This window comes from Bombina bombina, chromosome 5 (genome assembly GCF_027579735.1).
Source record: "Bombina bombina isolate aBomBom1 chromosome 5, aBomBom1.pri, whole genome shotgun sequence".
Taxonomy (NCBI): Eukaryota; Metazoa; Chordata; class Amphibia; order Anura; family Bombinatoridae; genus Bombina; species Bombina bombina.
The window spans coordinates 319,739,342-319,760,530 of NC_069503.1; the positions used below are offsets into that span (position 1 = coordinate 319,739,342).

General features: G+C 35.8%; 1 protein-coding gene across 2 annotated transcripts in view; it reads left to right on the top strand.

Annotated features, from left to right (window-relative positions):
* LOC128659318 (scinderin-like) overlaps positions 1-21,189 on the top strand; it is a 105,901-nt gene that overhangs the window by 14,402 nt on the left and 70,310 nt on the right. For both annotated transcript variants that reach the window (XM_053712984.1, XM_053712983.1), the window contains exons 4-6: positions 9,909-10,058; positions 13,629-13,721; positions 20,066-20,195. In XM_053712984.1, the coding sequence (XP_053568959.1) occupies positions 9,909-10,058; positions 13,629-13,721; positions 20,066-20,195 (373 nt within the window). The remainder of the gene's footprint in view (positions 1-9,908; positions 10,059-13,628; positions 13,722-20,065; positions 20,196-21,189) is intronic.

Sequence of the window (21,189 nt, forward strand, 5' to 3'; positions counted from 1 at the left end):
GGCTGATAGAATTCTATCAGCCAATCAGAATTAAGGTAGGAAAAATCCTATTGGCTGATGCAATCAACCAATAGAATTGAGCTTGCATTCTATTGGCTGATTGGAACAGCCAATAGAATGCGAGCTCAATCCTATTGGCTGATTGGATCAGCCATTAGGATTGAACTTCAATTCTATTGGCTTATTACATCAGCCAATAGGATTTTTCCTACCTTAATTCTGATTGGCTGATAGAATTCTATCAGCCAATCAGAATTCAAGGGACGCCATCTTGGATGATGTCATTTAAAGGGACCGTCATTCGTCCTTAGTCGTCAGTCTGGATGGATGCTCCGCGTCGGATGTCTTCAAGATGGAGCCGCTCCTGGATGAATGAAGGATGGATGGATGGATGGATGAAGATAGAAGATGCTGCCTGGATGAAGACTTCTGCCCATCTGGAGGACCACTTCTGCCCGGATTGGATGAAGACTTCTGCCCCTCTGGAGGACCACTTCGCCCGGCTTCGATGAGGACTTAGGCCCGGTTGGGTGAAGACGGCTCAAGGTAGGGTGATCTTCAAGGGGTTAGTGTAAGGTTTTTTTAATTGGGGTTTGGGTGGGTTTTAGAATAGGGTTAGGTGTGTGGGTGGTGGGTTTTAATGTTGGGGGGTATTGTATTTTTTTTACAAGTAAAAGAGCTGATTACTTTGGGGCAATGCCCGGCAAAAAGCCCTTTTAAGGGCTATTTGTAATTTAGTTTAGTGTAGGGTTTTTTATTATTTTGGGGGGGGGGGGCTTTTTTATTTTATTAGGGGGCTTAGATTAGGTGTAATTAGTTTAAAATTCTTGTAATTATTTTTTTATTTTCTGTAATTTAGTGTTTGTTTGTTTTTGTACTTTAGTTAATTTTATTTAATTGTATTTAATTGTAGGTAATTGTAGTTAATTAATTTAATTTATTTAATTGTAGTGTAGTGTTAGGTGTAATTGTAACTTAGGTTAGGATTTATTTTACAGGTAAATTTGTATTTAATTTAGCTAGGTAGTTATTAAATAGTTAATATCTATTTAATAACTATTCTACCTAGTTAAATAAAATACAAAGTTGCCTGTAAAATAAAAATAAACCCTAAGCTAGCTAAAATGTATTTATTAGTTATATTTTTTATTTTTTATTTTTTTTATTTCTTTTATTGATATAATTCATAAAAAATACAAAGTCATAAAATATTCAATAATTCACCTGAACATTTAATTACGTACAATTTCAACAATTCCATAAAAAAGCTCTTATACTTAAAACATCACATACAATATACATGCTTTAAACCAAGGTTAAAGTGAAGTAAATTTCTGGTTATTTCAGAAGTAATTTCTTATTACCAATTTAGACCACAATCTTATAAGTTCCAGACTAGATATCACTTACTCTTAACCTCTTACAAATTTAATTTAATTTATCTTAACTAAATAAAGCTTCCTAACCCTTCCTCAAGGTATAGCTAAACCTCACGTAGTTTTCCCTATCAGAGCCTAATTCGAACAAATATAGCCCTAAAACTACTGATTTCACCTTGGAATCAAAGTACAAGCCTCTTATATTCTAAGTGGAGCCAAGATTCTATTTTTTTCCTGAGGATCTAAACTGTTAATAAAGATTCCCCATTTTTTATTAAACTCAGTTATTCTTATATCCTTATCGTATAATACATCAAATAGTTCTATATTCAATTGTTCTAACATACACCTAAAGAACTCCTTCATACTGGGACCTCTATTTAATAACCACTTTTTCATTATACATTTTCTCCCTATAAGAATTATCATAAACAACAGTTTAGTGTTTTCTTGTTTAACCTGCTCATTACATATAAGTAAAATATTCAAAAAATTCAGGTTAATCTTATATTTTAAAATCCTAGATGCCCAATAACTGATCTTTGCCCAAAATTGACCAGTTTTCGGACAGTCCCAAAACAGATGTTTTAAATTGGGATCATACAAATTACATTTAACACAGTTTCTTTTACAATTGAACCATCTTGATGCCATTTTAGGGGTTATATAAAATCTATGTAGAACTTTCATTTGCGATTCCCTAAGGTATGAGTCATGAGTAGTTGTCATAATAGTTTTCAAGCTTTTTTCTATTTGCAATACTTCCAAATTTACAGAGGCCTCTCTTTGCCAGCCCTCAATAATCTTCTCCTTTATACTAAATAGGTTCAAGTCTATTAGTTTCTTATATAATTTTGAGTAAGAGTATATTTCTTTTTTATAATTCTCCATCATAAAATATAGGGGGTGTGGATCCCATATGGTATCGAGAAATTTACTTATAATCTCCTTTATATAGTGAACTATTTGGTTATATGCAAAATGATGTTGATCAGATAAACCAAATTTACATTGAAGCTCCTTAAATGTATATATTGATTTATTCAATGGGCTTAATAAATCTCCTATCTTATATATTCCCTTCTTTATCCATTCCCTAAATGTAACAGAATTCATACCAGGTCTAAAATTTGGGTTTCCATTTATGGGTAAATTTATCGATCCTTTAATTGGAAAGTGCATAAACTTACTGATGAAATGCCATGCTCTCAAAATATCTCTATACATGATGTTATTCCTAATTACACTATCAATATCTTTCAAGTCCATATGTAATACATATGCTTTACTTATTCCCTTTACTGCTATTCTTTCCAAGGTACTTTCAGAAAACTGTTCGGTACCCATTAACCACTCTATAGCTATTCTAGTTAGCGATGAAAGACTATATAGATACACATCCGGTACCCCTAAACCACCTTGTAGCATTGGTTGCTTTAATATTTCTAAACTAATACGTGGTTTTTTTCCCTTCCAAATAAACCTAGTAAAAATCTTGTTTAATCTTTCCAGATCTTTTCTGAGTATTAATATTGGTAACATATTTAGGGGATATAGTAACTTAGGTAAAATCATCATTTTGATTATGTGTACTCTTCCCATTAACGAGACGGGTAATGAATTCCATCTTCTAAGTGATTTTTCCAAAGATACAAAAATGTTCTCATAGTTTAAATTATACCAATTTTCTGGATTTGGGGATATATCAATCCCTAGATAAGTTATAAAATTTAGTGCCTCTATAAATGGCAATTCTCCTAAAACCTCTATATCTCTTTTATTTAACCATAGTACTTCTGATTTTGTATAGTTTACTTTAAAACCTGAAAATTCACCGAAATCAGAGATAACAGCTAGAATCTTAGTTAAGTGTATCTCAGGATTTTGAATAAAAAGCAACATATCATCTGCGTACATCGAGAGATGGTATTTTTTATCCTCTATTTCTATACCTGTATACACATTTCTTAATTTAGTTGTCAAAGGTTCCAAAGTTAAATTGAATAAAAGAGGGGATAGGGGGCATCCTTGACGAGTTCCCCTACCCATAGTGAATCTAGCTGAAGTTTCACCGTTAACAATAACTGATGCATTTGCTTTTGAATAAACATTTTTGATGAAGTTATTAAATGGGCCTTTTATATTATATTCTGTTAAACAAGATGTTAAATAAGGCCATTCGACTCTGTCGAAAGCCTTTTCGGCGTCTAAGGCCAACAACAGAGTGTTTGGAATCGACTCATTATTCCTTTGTTTCAAAAGCCAGAAATAATTTACTATGTGAAGAACCTTACGTATGTTTTTACTAGATGATCTCGCCTGAATAAACCCAGATTGATCTTTATGTATTAATTCTGGAAGGAAAATTTTTAATCTATTAGAAAGTATTTTGGTCAATATCTTGTAATCTTGGTTAAGAAGGGATATTGGACGGTATGAAGTAACACATTGTGGGTCTTTCCCACTTTTAGGGATTACTATAATATTAGCCACAGAAAACACTGTCGAGGGCTTTATATTTTCACTGAGGTAGTCATTAAATAAATTTGTCATTATATCTAATACAGGATCCTTCATACTTTTGTACCATTCTGCCGGAAGACCATCAGGTCCTGGAGCTTTACCTAGGGATAAATTCACTATTACTTCCTCAACTTCTTTTAAGGTTATCTTAGAATTTAAAGAATCTTGTTGTTCTTGTGAAATCTTTGGGATTTTAGTTTCGTCCATAAAAAGTTTACTTTTTCCTTCTTCTTTAGTACTCTCAGAAGTATATAGCTTACAGTAATATTTTCTGAATTCCTCTACTACCTCAGAATTTTTAATTGATATTTTTTCTTTAGATTTTATAGATAAAATTTGTTTCGTCGAGTTCTGTATTTTTACTATAGAGGCCAAAATCTTACCCGATCTATTTCCAAATCTATATAGTTTCCCTTTTTCTTTCCTAATGTCTCTTATAGCCTGTTGATTTAAGTGTACCTCCAATGCTTTTCTGTCCTCCATATATTTTTTCCTCCAAAATTCAGATCTAACTTCTATAAATTGGCTATATGAGTGTGCTGTTTTTTCACTTAATTCTTTATATTGTCTATTTATTTCTTTATTGTAGTTTAATACATAAGCAGTTATTTCACCTCTAATTACCGCCTTCCCAGCCTCCCAAATGGTTTCATTATTTTGACAGCTCCTAAGATTATGGTCTAAATATTCTCTCCATTTTTGCTTAATATGATCTCTAAAGTGGTCCGATCCATATAAAAACTTTGGATATCTAAAACTAATTGTTCCATTACGTTTCCCACCTAGCGATAATTTTAAATCTATTACAGCATGATCCGAGATAACAATTTCATTGATATTTACTTCCTCTATATGTGTTAATAAGGCCTTAGAGATCAAAAAGAAATCAATCCTAGAAAAGGAATCTTGCACTTTTGAATAATACGTAAATTCTCTTTGTGTTGGATTTTTATATCTCCATGCTTCAATTAATCCTAATGTCTCCGATAATAAATTTACCGTTTTTTTTATCATATTTCCCTCTTTTAATAGATCCCTTTTTTTGATTTCCTACAGTGTTCTTGCTTCTATCTAAGACAAAGTTTGGAGATAAATTAAAATCACCACCAATTATTAAATTAGTGTCTACATATTTAAGCAAAACTTTTAACAGTTTTTCCCAAAATGAACAATTGGTCTCGTTTGGACCATAAATGTTACATATTGTTGTTTGTATATTGTTAATGACCAATGATATTATTATATATCTACACAGTGGATCGTAAATTATCTTTTTAATCTCATATTCCAATGATTTACTGAATAAAATTGCCAAACCTCTACTAGCTTTTTTATATGATAAGAAAACCACTTCTTTCACCCAATCTCTTTTCAATTTCTCATGTTCCTTATCTAATAGATGAGTTTCTTGTAGCAGAGCTAGATCTACTTTACCTATTTTTTTAACTGATTAAGGATAGCTTTCCTTTTTATGGGGGAATTAATTCCACCCACATTCCAAGATGCAATATTTATCATTTTTACTTTACTTAAGAATTTCCAAAAAAGAAATCAAGAGAGGAGGTCAGGCCTTGGGGAAAGGAGGGAAAAAAAAAAAAACTAGTGACATAAAATTAATTTACTTCTTTGTGTGAAAGTTATCAATAGTGTTTTGAGGTTGTGTTTAGTGTGACTCTAAAATAATTTCTTCCTTTATCACTACTTTCTTACCCTTTTAATAGTGCCCCTTTAATTCAATAATTAATATTCTAAAATCCCTATTGTTCACTTACAATAGGGATATTATATAATTACCCTGAGTGAGAGGAAAAAAAAAATAAAATTAAATTTTTACTTCCTTCTTACCCTTTAATAGTGCCCATTTAATTTAAATTATTGATCTTCTAGGTGCCTTATTATTCGCTTATAAAAATATATAAAAGTGTCTTCTGTGGGTTTAGTAACCCAACTGTGTGGGGAAAAAAAATAAAAATATTATTAGTTATATTTTAGCTATCTTAGGGTTTATTTTACAGGTACGTATTTAGTTTTAAATAGGAATAATTTAGTTAATAATAGTAATTTTATTTAAATTTATTTAAATAATATTTAAGTTAGGGGGGTGTTAGGGTTAGACTTCGGTTTAGGGGTTAATTCATTTAATATAGTGGCGACGGTGTAGGGGGGGCAGATTAGGGGTTAATAAATGTAATGTAGGTGGTGGTGGGCTCCGTGAGCGGCGGTTTAGGGGTTATGTCAGAGCCTGTACCTTTTAGGACCCAGCGCAGTTTCACCTTATCCTGCCTACCTAACTAATAAAACACCTGAGATCACAGGCCTCTGTGCTTAGTATTTTGTATAGCAGTTTCAGAGCTGCTGTTTCTCTAAGCTCTCTAAACATTTTGGATTACATATATTCTACAGCTAATTCTAACAACTGAAGAGTTATCTTTAACACTTCCTTCTGCATCTATCTGATGTCTTGCATGCAATAAGGAACTTTGTAATTTGGACAGTTCAACTACTTATAAACTTTCAGGAGTCCGTTAACCCTGGCTGTTAATATTGTTATACCTCCTTCTCAGCAGCAAGGACATACCAAAACTCAATCTGGTAACTGTGCAGGAACAGACAGGACTATTTCACTCTGTCTCACTACGGAACAGCTAACCGCAATACCGCAGCCTTACCTGCTTCACTGACAACTCCTCCCACTAAACCTAAGTCCAACCCTAACCCTAACACCCCCCTAACTTAAATATTATTTAAATAAATCTAAATAAATCTAAATAAAATTACTATTATTAACTAAATTATTCCTATTTAAAACTAAATACTTACCTGTAAAATAAACCCTAAGATAGCTACAATATAACTAATAGTTACATTGTAGCCATCTTAGGGTCAGACGCAGTAGCACACAAGCGCTTAGGAGAAGCGTTACACACAGGGACAACTCCTGCAATCTCTGTAATAGCTCAGCCACAGGAATACCTAGCACAGCATCCGGAGTCACAGTAAGAGAATTATCTAATAGACTATACTTATAACAAGAAGTTTTCCTCACTGTGTTGTAAAGTAATTTCAGTCATATTCCTGCCTAACGGTTGCTCTTGCTTCTAATTGAGTATTCGAAATAGTCTCTGTCTGTTTCCCAAAAGTCTGCAGATTTAGAGCACACTTCCTGCTGGGTTAATATTCTTTCAAATCTATCACTGGATTATACTCAAGGGTTAATTCTAACTTTCTTACAACCCTCTAGGGGATTCAAAGACTAAATTAATTTCCCTGCTGCAGTTTGCACTTTCCCCATAGTGCATCTTGGCGTGGAGCTGATACAAAACAAATCTATTTACATTTAGATATATACAATTACAGTCTTAAATTCTGCAGTTGTGCTCCTAAACCGTTTAGCACATTATTTGCTCTAAGAGAATATTAGAGTAACATTACAGGTTAATATGTATAATGTAGGTGGTGGTGGGCTCCGGGAGCAGCAGTTTAGGGATTAAACACTTTATTTAGTTGCGGCGGGGTCCAGGAGAAGCGGTTTAGGGGTTAATAAGTTTATTAGAGTGGTGATGGGCTCCGGGAGCGGTGGTTTAGGGGTTAATAAGTATGTAGGTGGCGGCGGTGTAGGGGGGGGCAGATTAGGGGTGTTTAGACTCGGGGTATATGTTAGGGTGTTAGGTGTAAACATTCCCATAGAAATCAATGGGATATCGAGCAGCAGCGAACATGAGCTTTTGCTGCTGTCAGACTCCCATTGATTCCTATGGCATCCGCCACCTCCAGGGCGGCGGATTGAAAACCAGGTATGCTGGGCCGGAATAGTGCCGAGCGTACCTGGTAGTTCTTAGATAAATTCCAAAAGTAGGTAGATTGTGCCGAACTTGCGTTCGGAACATCTGTAGTGAAGTAAGCATCGATCTGTGTCGGACTGAGTCTGGCGGATCGTATGTTACGTCACTAAATTCTACTTTTGCCGGTCTGTAGCCTTTGATAAATAAGGCGAATCAGGCTCGCCACAAATACTCTGCAGAATTCCAGCGTATTTGCGGTTGACAGCTTGAAAAATAGAGGCCTATGTGTCAGAAAAAAAGTAATATCAATAGTAACATTTTCAACAGGAGTGAGTTGCTTGTTGTACATGAGCTGCATCTTATATTAAAAATTATCACCAAATAAGCAGATCAAGTGGGTGCTTATACTATGCTATAAAGAGCTAAGATGTGGGGCATTCATACGTCCAAAAATGTGTGCCTGAGTCAGGGACTCAGGAGGGTGATGAGGACCCATCAACCTTTTTGTGGGTGGAGCTGTTTTAAGAAAGGTGGGATCAGGTGTGGTTAGTTAGTGGGATTGTGGATGTGTCTGGGTGGTGAGTAGGTGAGTCTGGGCAGTTCCTGGGCATGGGTGGGTGCTCTGTGGGTGGAGCTAAGGGAAATTCTGCAAATAGGGACATATGACAGAGGAACAGCGGGACAGAGCTCAGAATTAGGGACTATCCCTCCCAAATAGCGACAGTTAGGAGGTTTTGCCTACTCCTTCCCTTCGGACACCCATAACAGTAAGCACATTGCTTGTGCTTGATTTATTTTAAATATAAAAATGTACTGAAATGAAAAGTAATACCAGAAAGATAGATAGATAAATTGATATTTTAAAAAAAGCTATTACAAAAAACAGTAATAAGAAAATTAATAATAATAATAATAATAATAATAATAATAAATATATATATATTTATATTTAGAACAACGTTAAATAGGGCAAAACCTTATTGAGCTAGATTCACTAACACTTGAGACTTTTCTATGCCATTGTATGCAGTTAATTCAACAGCTCACTTTTTCTTTAGTAAAGGCACTTTATAACATAATGAATGATGTGGTTATACTTGGCAAATGGCTGTGGATTCAATTCTATGAACCATCTCATCTATAGAGCCTCATCAATTCCTAGTTTCTTGTAACAGGGCCGCTGTTTCTCAACTTCTTTGCTCCCTTAGAGGTGGCAGACTTAAAACTGCCTGGACTGATTTGTCCAGGGTGATTGACAACCTCTGCTCTTGTACAATTGGTTGCACAAGAGCCTGAGGCAGAATTGCACAGGTGCTTGCTTGCTCAGTCATAAATTCCACCAGCATGCTGCCTAGCTCGCTGCGAAAAAACCTTGTCCACCTGCAGGTTAATAAATGGGGCTCTACATATATAAAATTGTTACAAACATTGTTACAAACATTGGTGCAAACACTGCAACCATACAGTTCACTACATGTGCATGCTTATGAGCCTACTTAAGTATTCTGTCATGGAAGGAAGCTATCTTTCAATACAAGATACCAAATTTGATAATAGAAGCAAATTGGAAAGTTTTTTTTATTATTTAATTGTATGCTATAATATATTATTATTATTATTATTATCAGGTATTTGTATAGCGTCAACAGATTCCGCAGCTCTGAATAATAAACTTTCATTTTGACTTACATATCTGATTATTAAATAAATACTTACTATAAAATAAATGAAAATATCAATAAAAATAAAATGTAAAAATCTACATGGACCAAGATCATGTGATTACATATCTGAATATTTTTTGCCTCGCTGTGTATCACAATTACCAACTCCATGTTATGGCAATGATAGGTAAATAAATATAAGAAGGATCTTATGGGACCCACTTCTTATCTCAATACAGAGGAATGAGGAAATTAAAGTTAAATTGTTTAAAATTGATGCTAAAGAATGACCACCATATCATATTTGGGAGTAGTATTTTTATATCCGATTGGTTGATATTATTGTATTGATTATCATATATTGAGAAAAATGACATGCATACAAACTAGCACACCAATTTGTGATTGTAATGTCTGTTCTGCATTTAACATAACAGTAGAAACAATATAGACAAGCTCAATAAACTGTACTTTGTATTCTGTAATCTGTGAAAATAAATCATTACTAAATGTATGCAATCTATGTGTGCATTTATTTACTTATTTATGCTTTTTCTTAGGACATTTATCAGTGGTGTGGTAGCAAATGTAACAAATATGAGAGGCTCAAGGCTTCACAAGTTGCCACTGGTATTCGGAACAATGAAAGACAAGGAAGAGCTAATCTCACTGTTGTAGAAGAAGGAAATGAACCAACAGCTCTCATTAAGGTAAAGTCATCCAACAGGAGGGGTCTGTGCCTAGGGAGCAGGATTTAAGGGGGGTACAACATTTTGAAAGGTACAGTAGTTCTATTTTATTATGGCTTCCCACTTATACACCCCCAAATGAGTGATTTAATTATTTTTGTTACAATACAGTGATCCCGTATAACCCCTACATGTCAGACTTTTGGTTGCAAGAAATATACGAGCTTAAGTTCTTGGGGGTAGGGTGTTATGGTTTCTTTAGCACATAACTGTTTTTATGCATAGCCCCACAAGGTTTGTGCCTAGTTGTTTTTTTAAGCTCCACCCTGCTGATTGGGCTTCTGTGTCAAGTTGAGTTAAATATGCTCAGTGATTTGGGTACAATTGAATGTGGTGCCGTTACTCACTGCCAGGAAAATAGATTCTTTGGAGGAGAGTATTTTTCTTACTCACATGAACCTTAGTAACCAGAGAGCATCAGAGCTTGGAGAGCTGAAGCAATAAATATCTACTTATTATAATTTAAATCTCTGCTGAGTGGGTGCACTATGTGGGGTACTACTTGTAATGGGGTATGTCAGGTAGGGTAAAACTACTGCACTGTGTTAGGTAATTATGATACACATGTTAAATTGCTGCACAGTGCGGTATGTTAGCTCTACTTGTTTAATTGCTGCAGTGTATGGAGTACTGGTGATATGAGAGCACAGTAATTAAATAATTGACCATATTGTTAGGATCCTTAAGATATTTCACTATCAAACCAATCCTGGCCAGTAGTCTTGTTATCCCTGCATTGGAGTGATAATGAAAAATATTTGGGATAGTAGCGATAGGACCCTTGAGAAGGATGACTTAGTGCCAGGAGAATAGCAAGGAGCTAAATACCAGGAATTGACTGGGGAGGTCAAGGCAAAGTTGACAAGCCAGGGGTCAAACCAAACAGTCACAGAAAACCGAATCAGAGTCCAAAAGCTTAGTCAGGGAAATCCAAGGTCAGAACCAATCGGGCAAAAGACAGAGTGGAATCAGCAGGCAGAAGAATGGTCAAAGGAGGTCTAAGTCTCAAGCCAGAATTAGATATCCAAAAATAATAGTTCAAGACACACCCACAAGATAAACTCAATACTAAGGCAATGAGACAGAGAAACTGAATGAAGGAAAAAGGGCCCCAAAGATGATGCGAGAACAATGCTTCGAGAATGACGCAAGACGGACTGCTTTGACATAATGGCTGCGTCAAAACAGCATCATGGCAACCCAGAGTCATAACAAATATTGATATAAATTGCATAACCATACAAAATGAATAAGTAGATAATTTTTTTAAATTTCCACTGTAGCAGTTGTGTAACGCAATGCAGGGACGCCGCATTTTCGCAGATCCCAATCGGCAGGATATTTGGCAAGTGCTTATTGGCTGTTACATGCCAGTGGCGGAGTTCCTAAATCTCACAATAATATGCCAAGGTATTTAAGCAGGTACGTATAAGCTGAAATTCCCCTTCTCCACAATCTTTTTTTAATCTGCCCGGGTGGCTCAAGGGAGGGGCAAAGCTACCCTTTTAAACGTCATTCCCCGAGGTTCACTTGCGATGGATTCCAGAGGATCGGAGGGGGCGATCATAAAAGATAGTGGAGATGGGTGAATTACGGTGGAGTGCCATCTGCCATCAGCAAACAGTAACTGTGCATGTAACAGCCAATCAACACTTGTCAAATATCCTGCAGAGTGGGATCTGCGGAAATGCAGGGACGCCCTAACTGAAGGGCAGAGCAATCTACCACAGAGCACGCCTCCCCCTCAAATTAGATGTAGTATGGAAAAGGTTCCAGGTGGTTTATTAAGATAATAGTGCAAGCCCAATAATTTCTGTGTGCTCACGCTAGTTCCCAAGAGCCCAAGCACAGGACCAGGTGCATGCACAGACCACCTTTTGTTCCTGGAACTGATCGATCTGTGTAGATGTATATGTTCATGATGTATGGAGTTTTTTGCAGATGTCTATGTCAATGTACATGTTTAAAAGCAGAGTGGCCACAAAAATTAAACAATATAAATGTAAATGTATTGATAATTGAAAATATATTGGGCTAGAAAACTGTCAGAAAGAGCCGATGAACAATTCTAATAAGTTATGAAAAGCTTTCATTCGGCTCAGCGCCGTGTGCACACTAGTCAACTGCGGACTATCTGAATCATGAAAGAAAAAATTGGGGTTTTAAGTCCCTTTAAAGGGATATGAAACCCATTTTATTTCTTTAATAATTCAGTTAGCACATGCAATTTTAAGCACCTTTCTTTTATCAATTAGTCTTGGTATCCTTTTTTAAAAGCAGGAATGTAAGCTCAGGAGCCAGCCCATTCTTGATTCAGCAACTGGGTAGCGCTTGCTGATTGTTGGCTAAATGTAACCAACAATCAGTAAGTGATACCCAGGGTCTGAACCAAAAACGGGCCGGCTCCTAATCTTACATTCCTGCTTTTTCAAATAAAGATACCAAGAGTACAAAGAAAAAAATGAAAATAGGAGTAAATTAGAAAGTTGCTTATAATTGCATGCTCTATCTGAATCATGAAAGATTTTTTTTGGAGGTTTAATATCCCTTTAAAGGGACACTGAACCCAAATTTTTTCTTTTGTAATTCAGAAAGAGCATGCAATTTTAAGCAACTTTCTAATTTACTCCTATTATCATTTTTTTTTTCGTTCTCTTGCTATCATTATTTGAAAAAGAAGGCATCTAAGTTTTTTTTTGGTATCAGTACTCTGGACAGCACTTTTTATTGGTGGATGAATTTATCCACCAATCAGCAAGGACAACACAGGTTGTTCACCAAAAATGGGCCGGCATCTAAACTTACATTCTTGCATTACAAATAAAGATACCAAGAGAATGAAGAAAAATTGATAATAGGAGTAAATTAGAAAGTTGCTTAAAATGTCATGCTCAATCTGAATCACAAAATAAAATTTTTGGGTACAGTGTCCCTTTAAGCTTCTGATGGTACATAAGCATCCTATGCGGCTACTGTAATTCACAAAAGGTCTTTAAATAATTTAGTGAATCAATTACATAAACACCAGTGAAGCTAGAGATAGTGGAGAAGCACCTTAGTGAAATTTTCCACTATGTTCAGTTTCCATGTTTTGTTTTGTTTTTCAAAATCCAGTACCTGCTAACTCATCATAAGTCCATTTTTTAATAGCTTGGTGTTGTTGTAGGGAAACATAGGTGTTTAGCTTAAGAGCAGTATTCCAATGCTACATAGTTCTTTTTCCTTGATTTTTGATTTCTTCTTCTTTGATGCCGATATACCCGCTCTAACACGTGCATTATGTCATGATCTAGCAGACCAGCAGCAAGGCAGGAATAAGGTCTATGTAGACAGATGCAATTGAAATAATTTGCCTTGTTGTGTTAATATATATAACCCCTAAGAAATAGGTGCCAGTGTTATCCTTATATATGTTATAATAATATATAATAAAATCATGCTCCGTAATACACCCTATCTACCCTATTTGGTGTAATAAACATTAGAAATGAGTGAAAGGCTAACGTGTTCTTAATTTCATGTTCTGTGAAGATATTAGGTCCCATGCCAAAACTGCCAGAGGGAGAAGATGATACAGATGAGGTAGCAGATATCACCAACAGAAAAAAAGCAAAATTGTACATGGTAAGATACTTATCTTCTTTTGTTTATGGGGGGGTGGCTGGGCGGATAAACAAAAAAAGTAGCTAATATCGATCAAGCATCTTCACCTAGATATGTTTAAAAATACCATTTTCATTTGACAGATAATACAGGACAATTATAGAGTCATACAAAGAAAAGATGATTAATGTCTCAACAACTGTAATTTTTTTACAATTATATAAAAAATGTTTTTAAAGGGGCAGTAAGCACTTTGAGATTGTAGTGTGTAATGATTAATTAATTATACATTGTATTTTCGTTATTTATTTTTCCCCCATTTATTGCAATTTAAAGGGACATTGTACTTCTCATCTTTTATTTGTTCCCAATGGTCCATTTTACCTGCTGGAGTGTATTTAACTGTTTGCAAACAGCTACTTTATCTGTTATTTGAAATAGTTGATTTTGTCTGTAGAAACTATCACCTACACTAAATATGAATAACAAATGTATTCTCATGAGATGAATGCAGTGTTAAAGAATCTAACGGCTAGATTTGGAGTTTTGTCGGTAATGACCCGAAAAACTAACGCCGGCTTTTTTCTGGCCGCACCATAAAAATAACTCTGGTATTGAGAGTCCACATAAAGGCTGCGTTAGGCTCCAAAAAAGGAGCATAGAGCATTTTTAACGCAGCTTCAACTCTCAATACCAGAGTTGCTTACGCAAGCGGCCAGCCTCAAAAACGTGCTCGTGCACGATTCCCCCATAGGAAACAATGGGGCTGTTTGAGCTGAAAAAAAAACCTAACACCTGCAAAAAAGCCGCGTTCAGCTCTTAACGCAGCCCCATTGTTTGCTATGGGGAAACACTTCTACGTCTGCACCTAACACCCTAACATGTACCCCGAGTCTAAACACCCCTAGCATTACACTTATTAACCCCTAATCTGCCGCCCCCGCTATTGCTGACACCTGCATATTATTTTTAACCCCTAATCTGCCGCTCCGTAAACCGCCGCTACTTACATTATCCCTATGTACCCCTAATCTGCTGCCCTAACATCGCCGACCCCTATATTATATTTATTAACCCCTAATCTGCCCCCCTCAACGTCGCCTCCACCTGCCTACACTTATTAACCCCTAATCTGCCGACCGGACCTGAGCGCTACTATAATAAAGTTATTAACCCCTAATCCGCCTCACTAACCCTATCATAAATAGTATTAACCCCTAATCTGCCCTCCCTAACATCGCCGACACCTAACTTCAATTATTAACCCCTAATCTGCCGACCGGAGCTCACCGCTATTCTAATAAATGTATTAACCCCTAAAGCTAAGTCTAACCCTAACACTAACACCCCCCTAAGTTAAATATAATTTAAATCTAACAAAATTAATTATCTCTTATTAAATAAATTATTCCTATTTAAAGCTAAATACTTACCTGTAAAATAAATCCTAATATAGCTACAATATAAATTATAATTATATTATAGCTATTTTAGGATTAATATTTATTTTACAGGTAACTTTGTATTTATTTTAACCAGGTACAATAGCTATTAAATAGTTAAGAACTATTTAATAGCTAAAATAGTTAAAATAATTACAAATTTACCTGTAAAAGAAATCCTAACCTAAGTTACAATTAAACCTAACACTATACTATCAATAAATTAATTAAATAAACTACCTACAATTACCTACAATTAACCTAACACTACACTATCAATAAATTAATTAAATACAATTGCTACAAATAAATACAATTAAATAAACTTGCTAAAGTACAAAAAATAAAAAAGAACTAAGTTACAAAAAATAAAAAAATATTTACAAACATAAGAAAAATATTACAATAATTTTAAACTAATTACACCTACTCTAAGCCCCCAAAATAAAAAAATGCCCTACCCTATTCTAAATAACTAAAGTTCAAAGCTCTTTTACTTTACCAGCCCTGAACAGGGCCCTTTGCGGGGCATGCCCCAAGAAGTTCAGCTCTTTTGCCTGTAAAAGAAAAAATACAATACCCAAGCCCCCCAACATTACAACCCACCACCCACATACCCCTAATCTAACCCAAACCCCCCTTAAATAAACCTAACACTAAGCCCCTGAAGATCTTCCTACCTTATCTTCACCTCACCGGGTTCAACGATCTGTCCTGAAGAGCTCCTCCGATGTCCTGATCCAAGCCCAAGCGGGGGGCTGAAGAGGTCCATGATCCGGCTGAAGTCTTCATCCAAGCGGGAGCTGAAGAGGTCCATGATCCGGATGAAGTCTTCTATCAACGGCATCTTCAATCTTCTTTCTTCCGGATCCATCTTGCAGACCTCCGACGCGGAACATCCTGCTGGCCCGACGGACTAACGACGAATGACGGTTCCTTTAAGGGACGTCATCCAAGATGGCGTCCCTCGAATTCCGATTGGCTGATAGGATTCTATCAGCCAATCGGAATTAAGGTAGGAATATTCTGATTGGCTGATGGAATCAGCCAATCAGATTCAAGTTCAATCCGATTGGCTGATTCAATCAGCCAATCAGATTGAGCTCGCAATCTATTGGCTGTTCCGATCAGCCAATAGAATGCGAGCTCAATCTGATTGGCTGATTGGATCAGCCAATCGGATTGAACTTGATTCTGATTGGCTGATTCCATCAGCCAATCAGAATATTCCTACCTTAATTCCGATTGGCTGATAGAATCCTATCAGCCAATCGGAATTCGAGGGACGCCATCTTGGATGACGTCCCTTAAAGGAACCGTCATTCGTCTTTAGTCCGTCGGGCCAGCAGGAGGTTCCGCGTCGGAGGTCTGCAAGATGGATCCGGAAGAAAGAAGATTGAAGATGCCGTTGATAGAAGACTTCATCCGGATCATGGACCTCTTCAGCTCCCGCTTGGATGAAGACTTCAGCCGGATCATGGACCTCTTCAGCCCCCCGCTTGGGCTTGGATCAGGACATCGGAGGAGCTCTTCTGGACAGATCATTGAACCCGGTGAGGTGAAGATAAGGTAGGAAGATCTTCAGGGGCTTAGTGTTAGGTTTATTTAAGGGGGGTTTGGGTTAGATTAGGGGTATGTGGGTGGTGGGTTGTAATGTTGGGGGGCTTGGGTATTGTATTTTTTCTTTTACAGGCAAAAGAGCTGAACTTCTTGGGGCATGCCCCGCAAAGGGCCCTGTTCAGGGCTGGTAAGGTAAAAGAGCTTTGAACTTTAGTTATTTAGAATAGGGTAGGGCATTTTTTTATTTTGGGGGGCTTTGTTATTTTATTAGGGGGCTTAGAGTAGGTGTAATTAGTTTAAAATTGTTGTAATATTTTTCTTATGTTTGTAAATATTTTTTTATTTTTTGTAACTTAGTTCTTTTTTATTTTTTGTACTTTAGCAAGTTTATTTCATTGTATTTATTTGTAGCAATTGTATTTAATTAATTTATTGATAGTGTAGTGTTAGGTTAATTGTAGGTAATTGTAGGTAGTTTATTTAATTAATTTATTGATAGTATAGTGTTAGGTTTAATTGTAACTTAGGTTAGGATTTCTTTTACAGGTAAATTTGTAATTATTTTAACTATTTTAGCAATTAAATAGTTCTTAACTATTTAATAGCTATTGTACCTGGTTAAAATAAATACAAAGTTACCTGTAAAATAAATATTAATCCTAAAATAGCTATAATATAATTATAATTTATATTGTAGCTATATTAGGATTTATTTTACAGGTAAGTATTTAGCTTTAAATAGGAATAATTTATTTAATAAGAGATAATTAATTTCGTTAGATTTAAATTATATTTAATTTAGGGGGGTGTTAGTGTTAGGGTTAGACTTAGCTTTAGGGGTTAATACATTTATTAGAATAGCGGTGAGCTCCGGTCGGCAGATTAGGGGTTAATAATTGAAGTTAGGTGTCGGCGATGTTAGGGAGGGCAGATTAGGGGTTAATACTATTTATTATAGGGTTAGTGAGGCGGATTAGGGGTTAATAACTTTATTATAGTAGCGCTCAGGTCCGCTCGGCAGATTAGGGGTTAATAAGTGTAGGCAGGTGGAGGCGACGTTGAGGGGGGCAGATTAGGGGTTAATAAATATAATATAGGGGTCGGCGGTGTTAGGGGCAGCAGATTAGGGGTACATAAGGATATCGTAGGTGGCGGCGCTTTGCGGTCGGCAGATTAGGGGTTAATAAGTGTAGGTAGGTGGAGGCGACGTTGTGGGGGGCAGGTTAGGGGTTAATAAATATAATACAGGGGTCGGCGGTGTTAGGGGCAGCAGATTAGGGGTACATAAGGATAACGTAGGTGGCGGTCGGCAGATTAGGGGTTAAATAAAATTATTCGAGTGTCGGCGATGTGGGGGGGGCTCGGTTTAGGGGTACATAGGTAGTTTATGGGTGTTAGTGTACTTTAGAGTACAGTAGTTAAGAGCTTTATAAACCGCCGTTAGCCCAGAAAGCTCTTAACTACTGACTTTTTTCCTGCGGCTGGAGTTTTGTCGTTAGATGTCTAACGCTCACTTCAGATACGACTCTAAATACCGGAGTTAGAAAGATCCCATTGAAACGATAGGATACGCAATTTACGTAAGGGGATCTGCGGTATGGAAAAGTCACGGCGGTAGCCTAAAACCAGCGTTAGGAGCCTCTAACGCTGGTTTTCACGGCTAATGCCAAACTCCAAATCTAGGTCTAAGTGAATACAATTTGGATCCTTTTATTAATAATGTCAGGGATTGTATTTGTCTCACCCTCTACTCCTGGAATATAATGAATATCCCTAAACAATCTACAGAGCTATTATATGAACTTCAGACCTGAGGGAAACTAACAGGCCAAATTCCCATGATATCTGAACTAGAGCACAGGTAAAATAATCATATAATCCGTAACCATGGTAACTGATGTGCTCGTATCCTTCAAGTGGTTGTTTCACCTGTGTTCTAGTTAACATATCATGAAAATATAGCCTGTTAGTGTGTCTTGAGGACTGGGGTTGAAAAACACTGAAATAGTAACAGCTTGCATTTGCATTGGAAACTACAGTATATTAAAATGTAATTTATTTACATTTAGAAAATAAATAAATAAAACAGTATGAACAATGTATTCCATTAAAGGGATAAGAAAGCCAAAATTAAACTTGCATGATTCTTATAGAGCATCATTTTAAGACACTTTTAAATTCACTTCTATTTTCAAATGTGCTTTGTTCTCTTGGTATCCCTTGTTAAAAAAGAATACTCACATATCCTACATTAGTGGGAGCTGCTGCAAATTGGTGCCTGTGTTCTGTCAGAAGAGCAAATTCATCAGACTAGCGAACGTGATGTTCCATCAGCTGTCTGATTAAAAATCCATACCGCGCATGCGCTGCTCTTCTCATAGCATTCCAAATGCATCTACATCACAGCCCATCAGAATAGTGAACGAAACGGCCGCACGCACTAGCAACATTTCTATTTCTATTTGTAAATACAACTATTGTATAATAGTACACACGCTGCATGTTAACAGCGGTCACATGCACAATTGCCATACAGATTAGTACACACGCTGCCTTGCATTGTTTTTACCTATATAAAAACTTTCTACCTTTTGTAGAAGTCTACGGTTTCTTGTCCCTTTAACATTTCAAGATAGGTATGTCCAATGCTTGTGGAGACCAGACAGTTGTGTTCAAAGAGGGACAAGAAATCATAAACTTCTACAAAAGGTATCAGACAGATTTTTTATATAAGTACAAAACAATGCAGGACTATTAAACAATATAACTATTATACAAAAGTTGTATTTACAAAAAGAAATAGAAATGTTGCTAGTTTGCGTGTCCATTCTGTTCACTATTCTGATGGGCTGGGATGTAGTTGCATTTGGAATGCTATGAGAAGAGCAGCGCATGCGCAGTATGGATTTTTTAGCAGACAGCTGATGGAACATCACATCCGTTTGCTAGTCTGAGGAATTTGCTAGTCTGACAGAACACCTGCACACATTTTTCTTTTGTGATTGGCTAACTAGATGTGTACATCTTGCTAGTCCCTACAGCAAAGGATAACAAGAGAACAAAGCAAATTTGATAAAAGAAGTAAATTGGAAAGTTGTTTAAAAAACTTTTTTATGAAAAGTATAATAAAACTTGCTACCATTAATGAAGTCAACAGCTAACTGTGGTAAGCTGTCTAAGATATATCTATATAGAAATGTATGATAAAGCTAACTAAATACATAAATATCAAGATGTGTTGTCACTGTTGGAATGTTATCAAACCATTGCATATAAAATACAATTCTGAATAAATGAAATACATTTTACCATGTCGATATCACATTTTCAGAAAATATCTGCTGTTTTTTTAATATATTTCAGGTGTCTGATGCCAGTGGTTCCATGGAAATAACTGTGGTTTCCGAGGCAAGCCCATTCTCCATGTCTATGCTTAAGACTGACGAATGCTTTATTTTGGATAGTGCTGATAACAAGATATTTGTTTGGAAAGGTTAGAGAGCAAAATTACTGTTTTAGTAGTAAATGTGTTTTATTATATTAATTGATGTAATTCATTTTTTAACAGATTTCTTTGCTGTATAATAAATAGCTGTTTTACACAATATCTAAAATAATTGATATCATTGTTACATTTAGAAGATTTTTTTTTTGAAATAGAAAATACTAGGATGTAACCAATATTGAAAAGAGGAGTTTTTCTGTTGCTTCATGTTTGTAACTTTGTAGTCCTGATAAATAATATATATAGCAAAACAAATTTAACTCTAATTCTTTGCAGTCAAACAGCTCAATCTAAGCAGATGTCAGCCATCAAAAAATGCCAATAGAAAGCACTTGACAAAAGTTGCTCTTTCACTCACAGCAGCAACCACTCAAAGTCCTCTTCCTCACAACAAATCTGGGCCTGTAATGAAGTACCCTCTTTTTTATAAAAAATAATTAACCAATCATGACTGATGTAGCAAATTCAATGTAAGAATAAACTCCTGCTATTCTTCTAAATAGTTAGTCACACTAACCTGAATCGCGTTAAATTTAATTGCGCTCAAGCGGACGTGTTTACTTTCAACTCTTAATATGCAGGCTACTTCCGATGAGCGCAAAGAGCTGCGATATACTCCTTATCGCTCGCACACTACAGTCAGCATACCACTCGTAATCACACACCACTCATAATCTAGGGCATAAGAAATTATATATGTTTATCATGCTTGTGAATTTTTTTTTAAACATAATCAAACCACAGAATCACTTAAAAACTAACTAATCTACAACAATTCACTGCCAAAGGATGTTCAGAGGTAAATTATCACAACTTATCTATAGCAAGTTAATGTTTTCTGAATATAACTCAATAATTTACTGGTACAGTAATTCACCTATTTATCAGAAGGAAGTCCTAAGGTCTATAAATATGACTTTGCTCAATGAGCAATGTTTAAGCACATTTTAAATATATAATAGATTCTTTTTAAGATTTATGC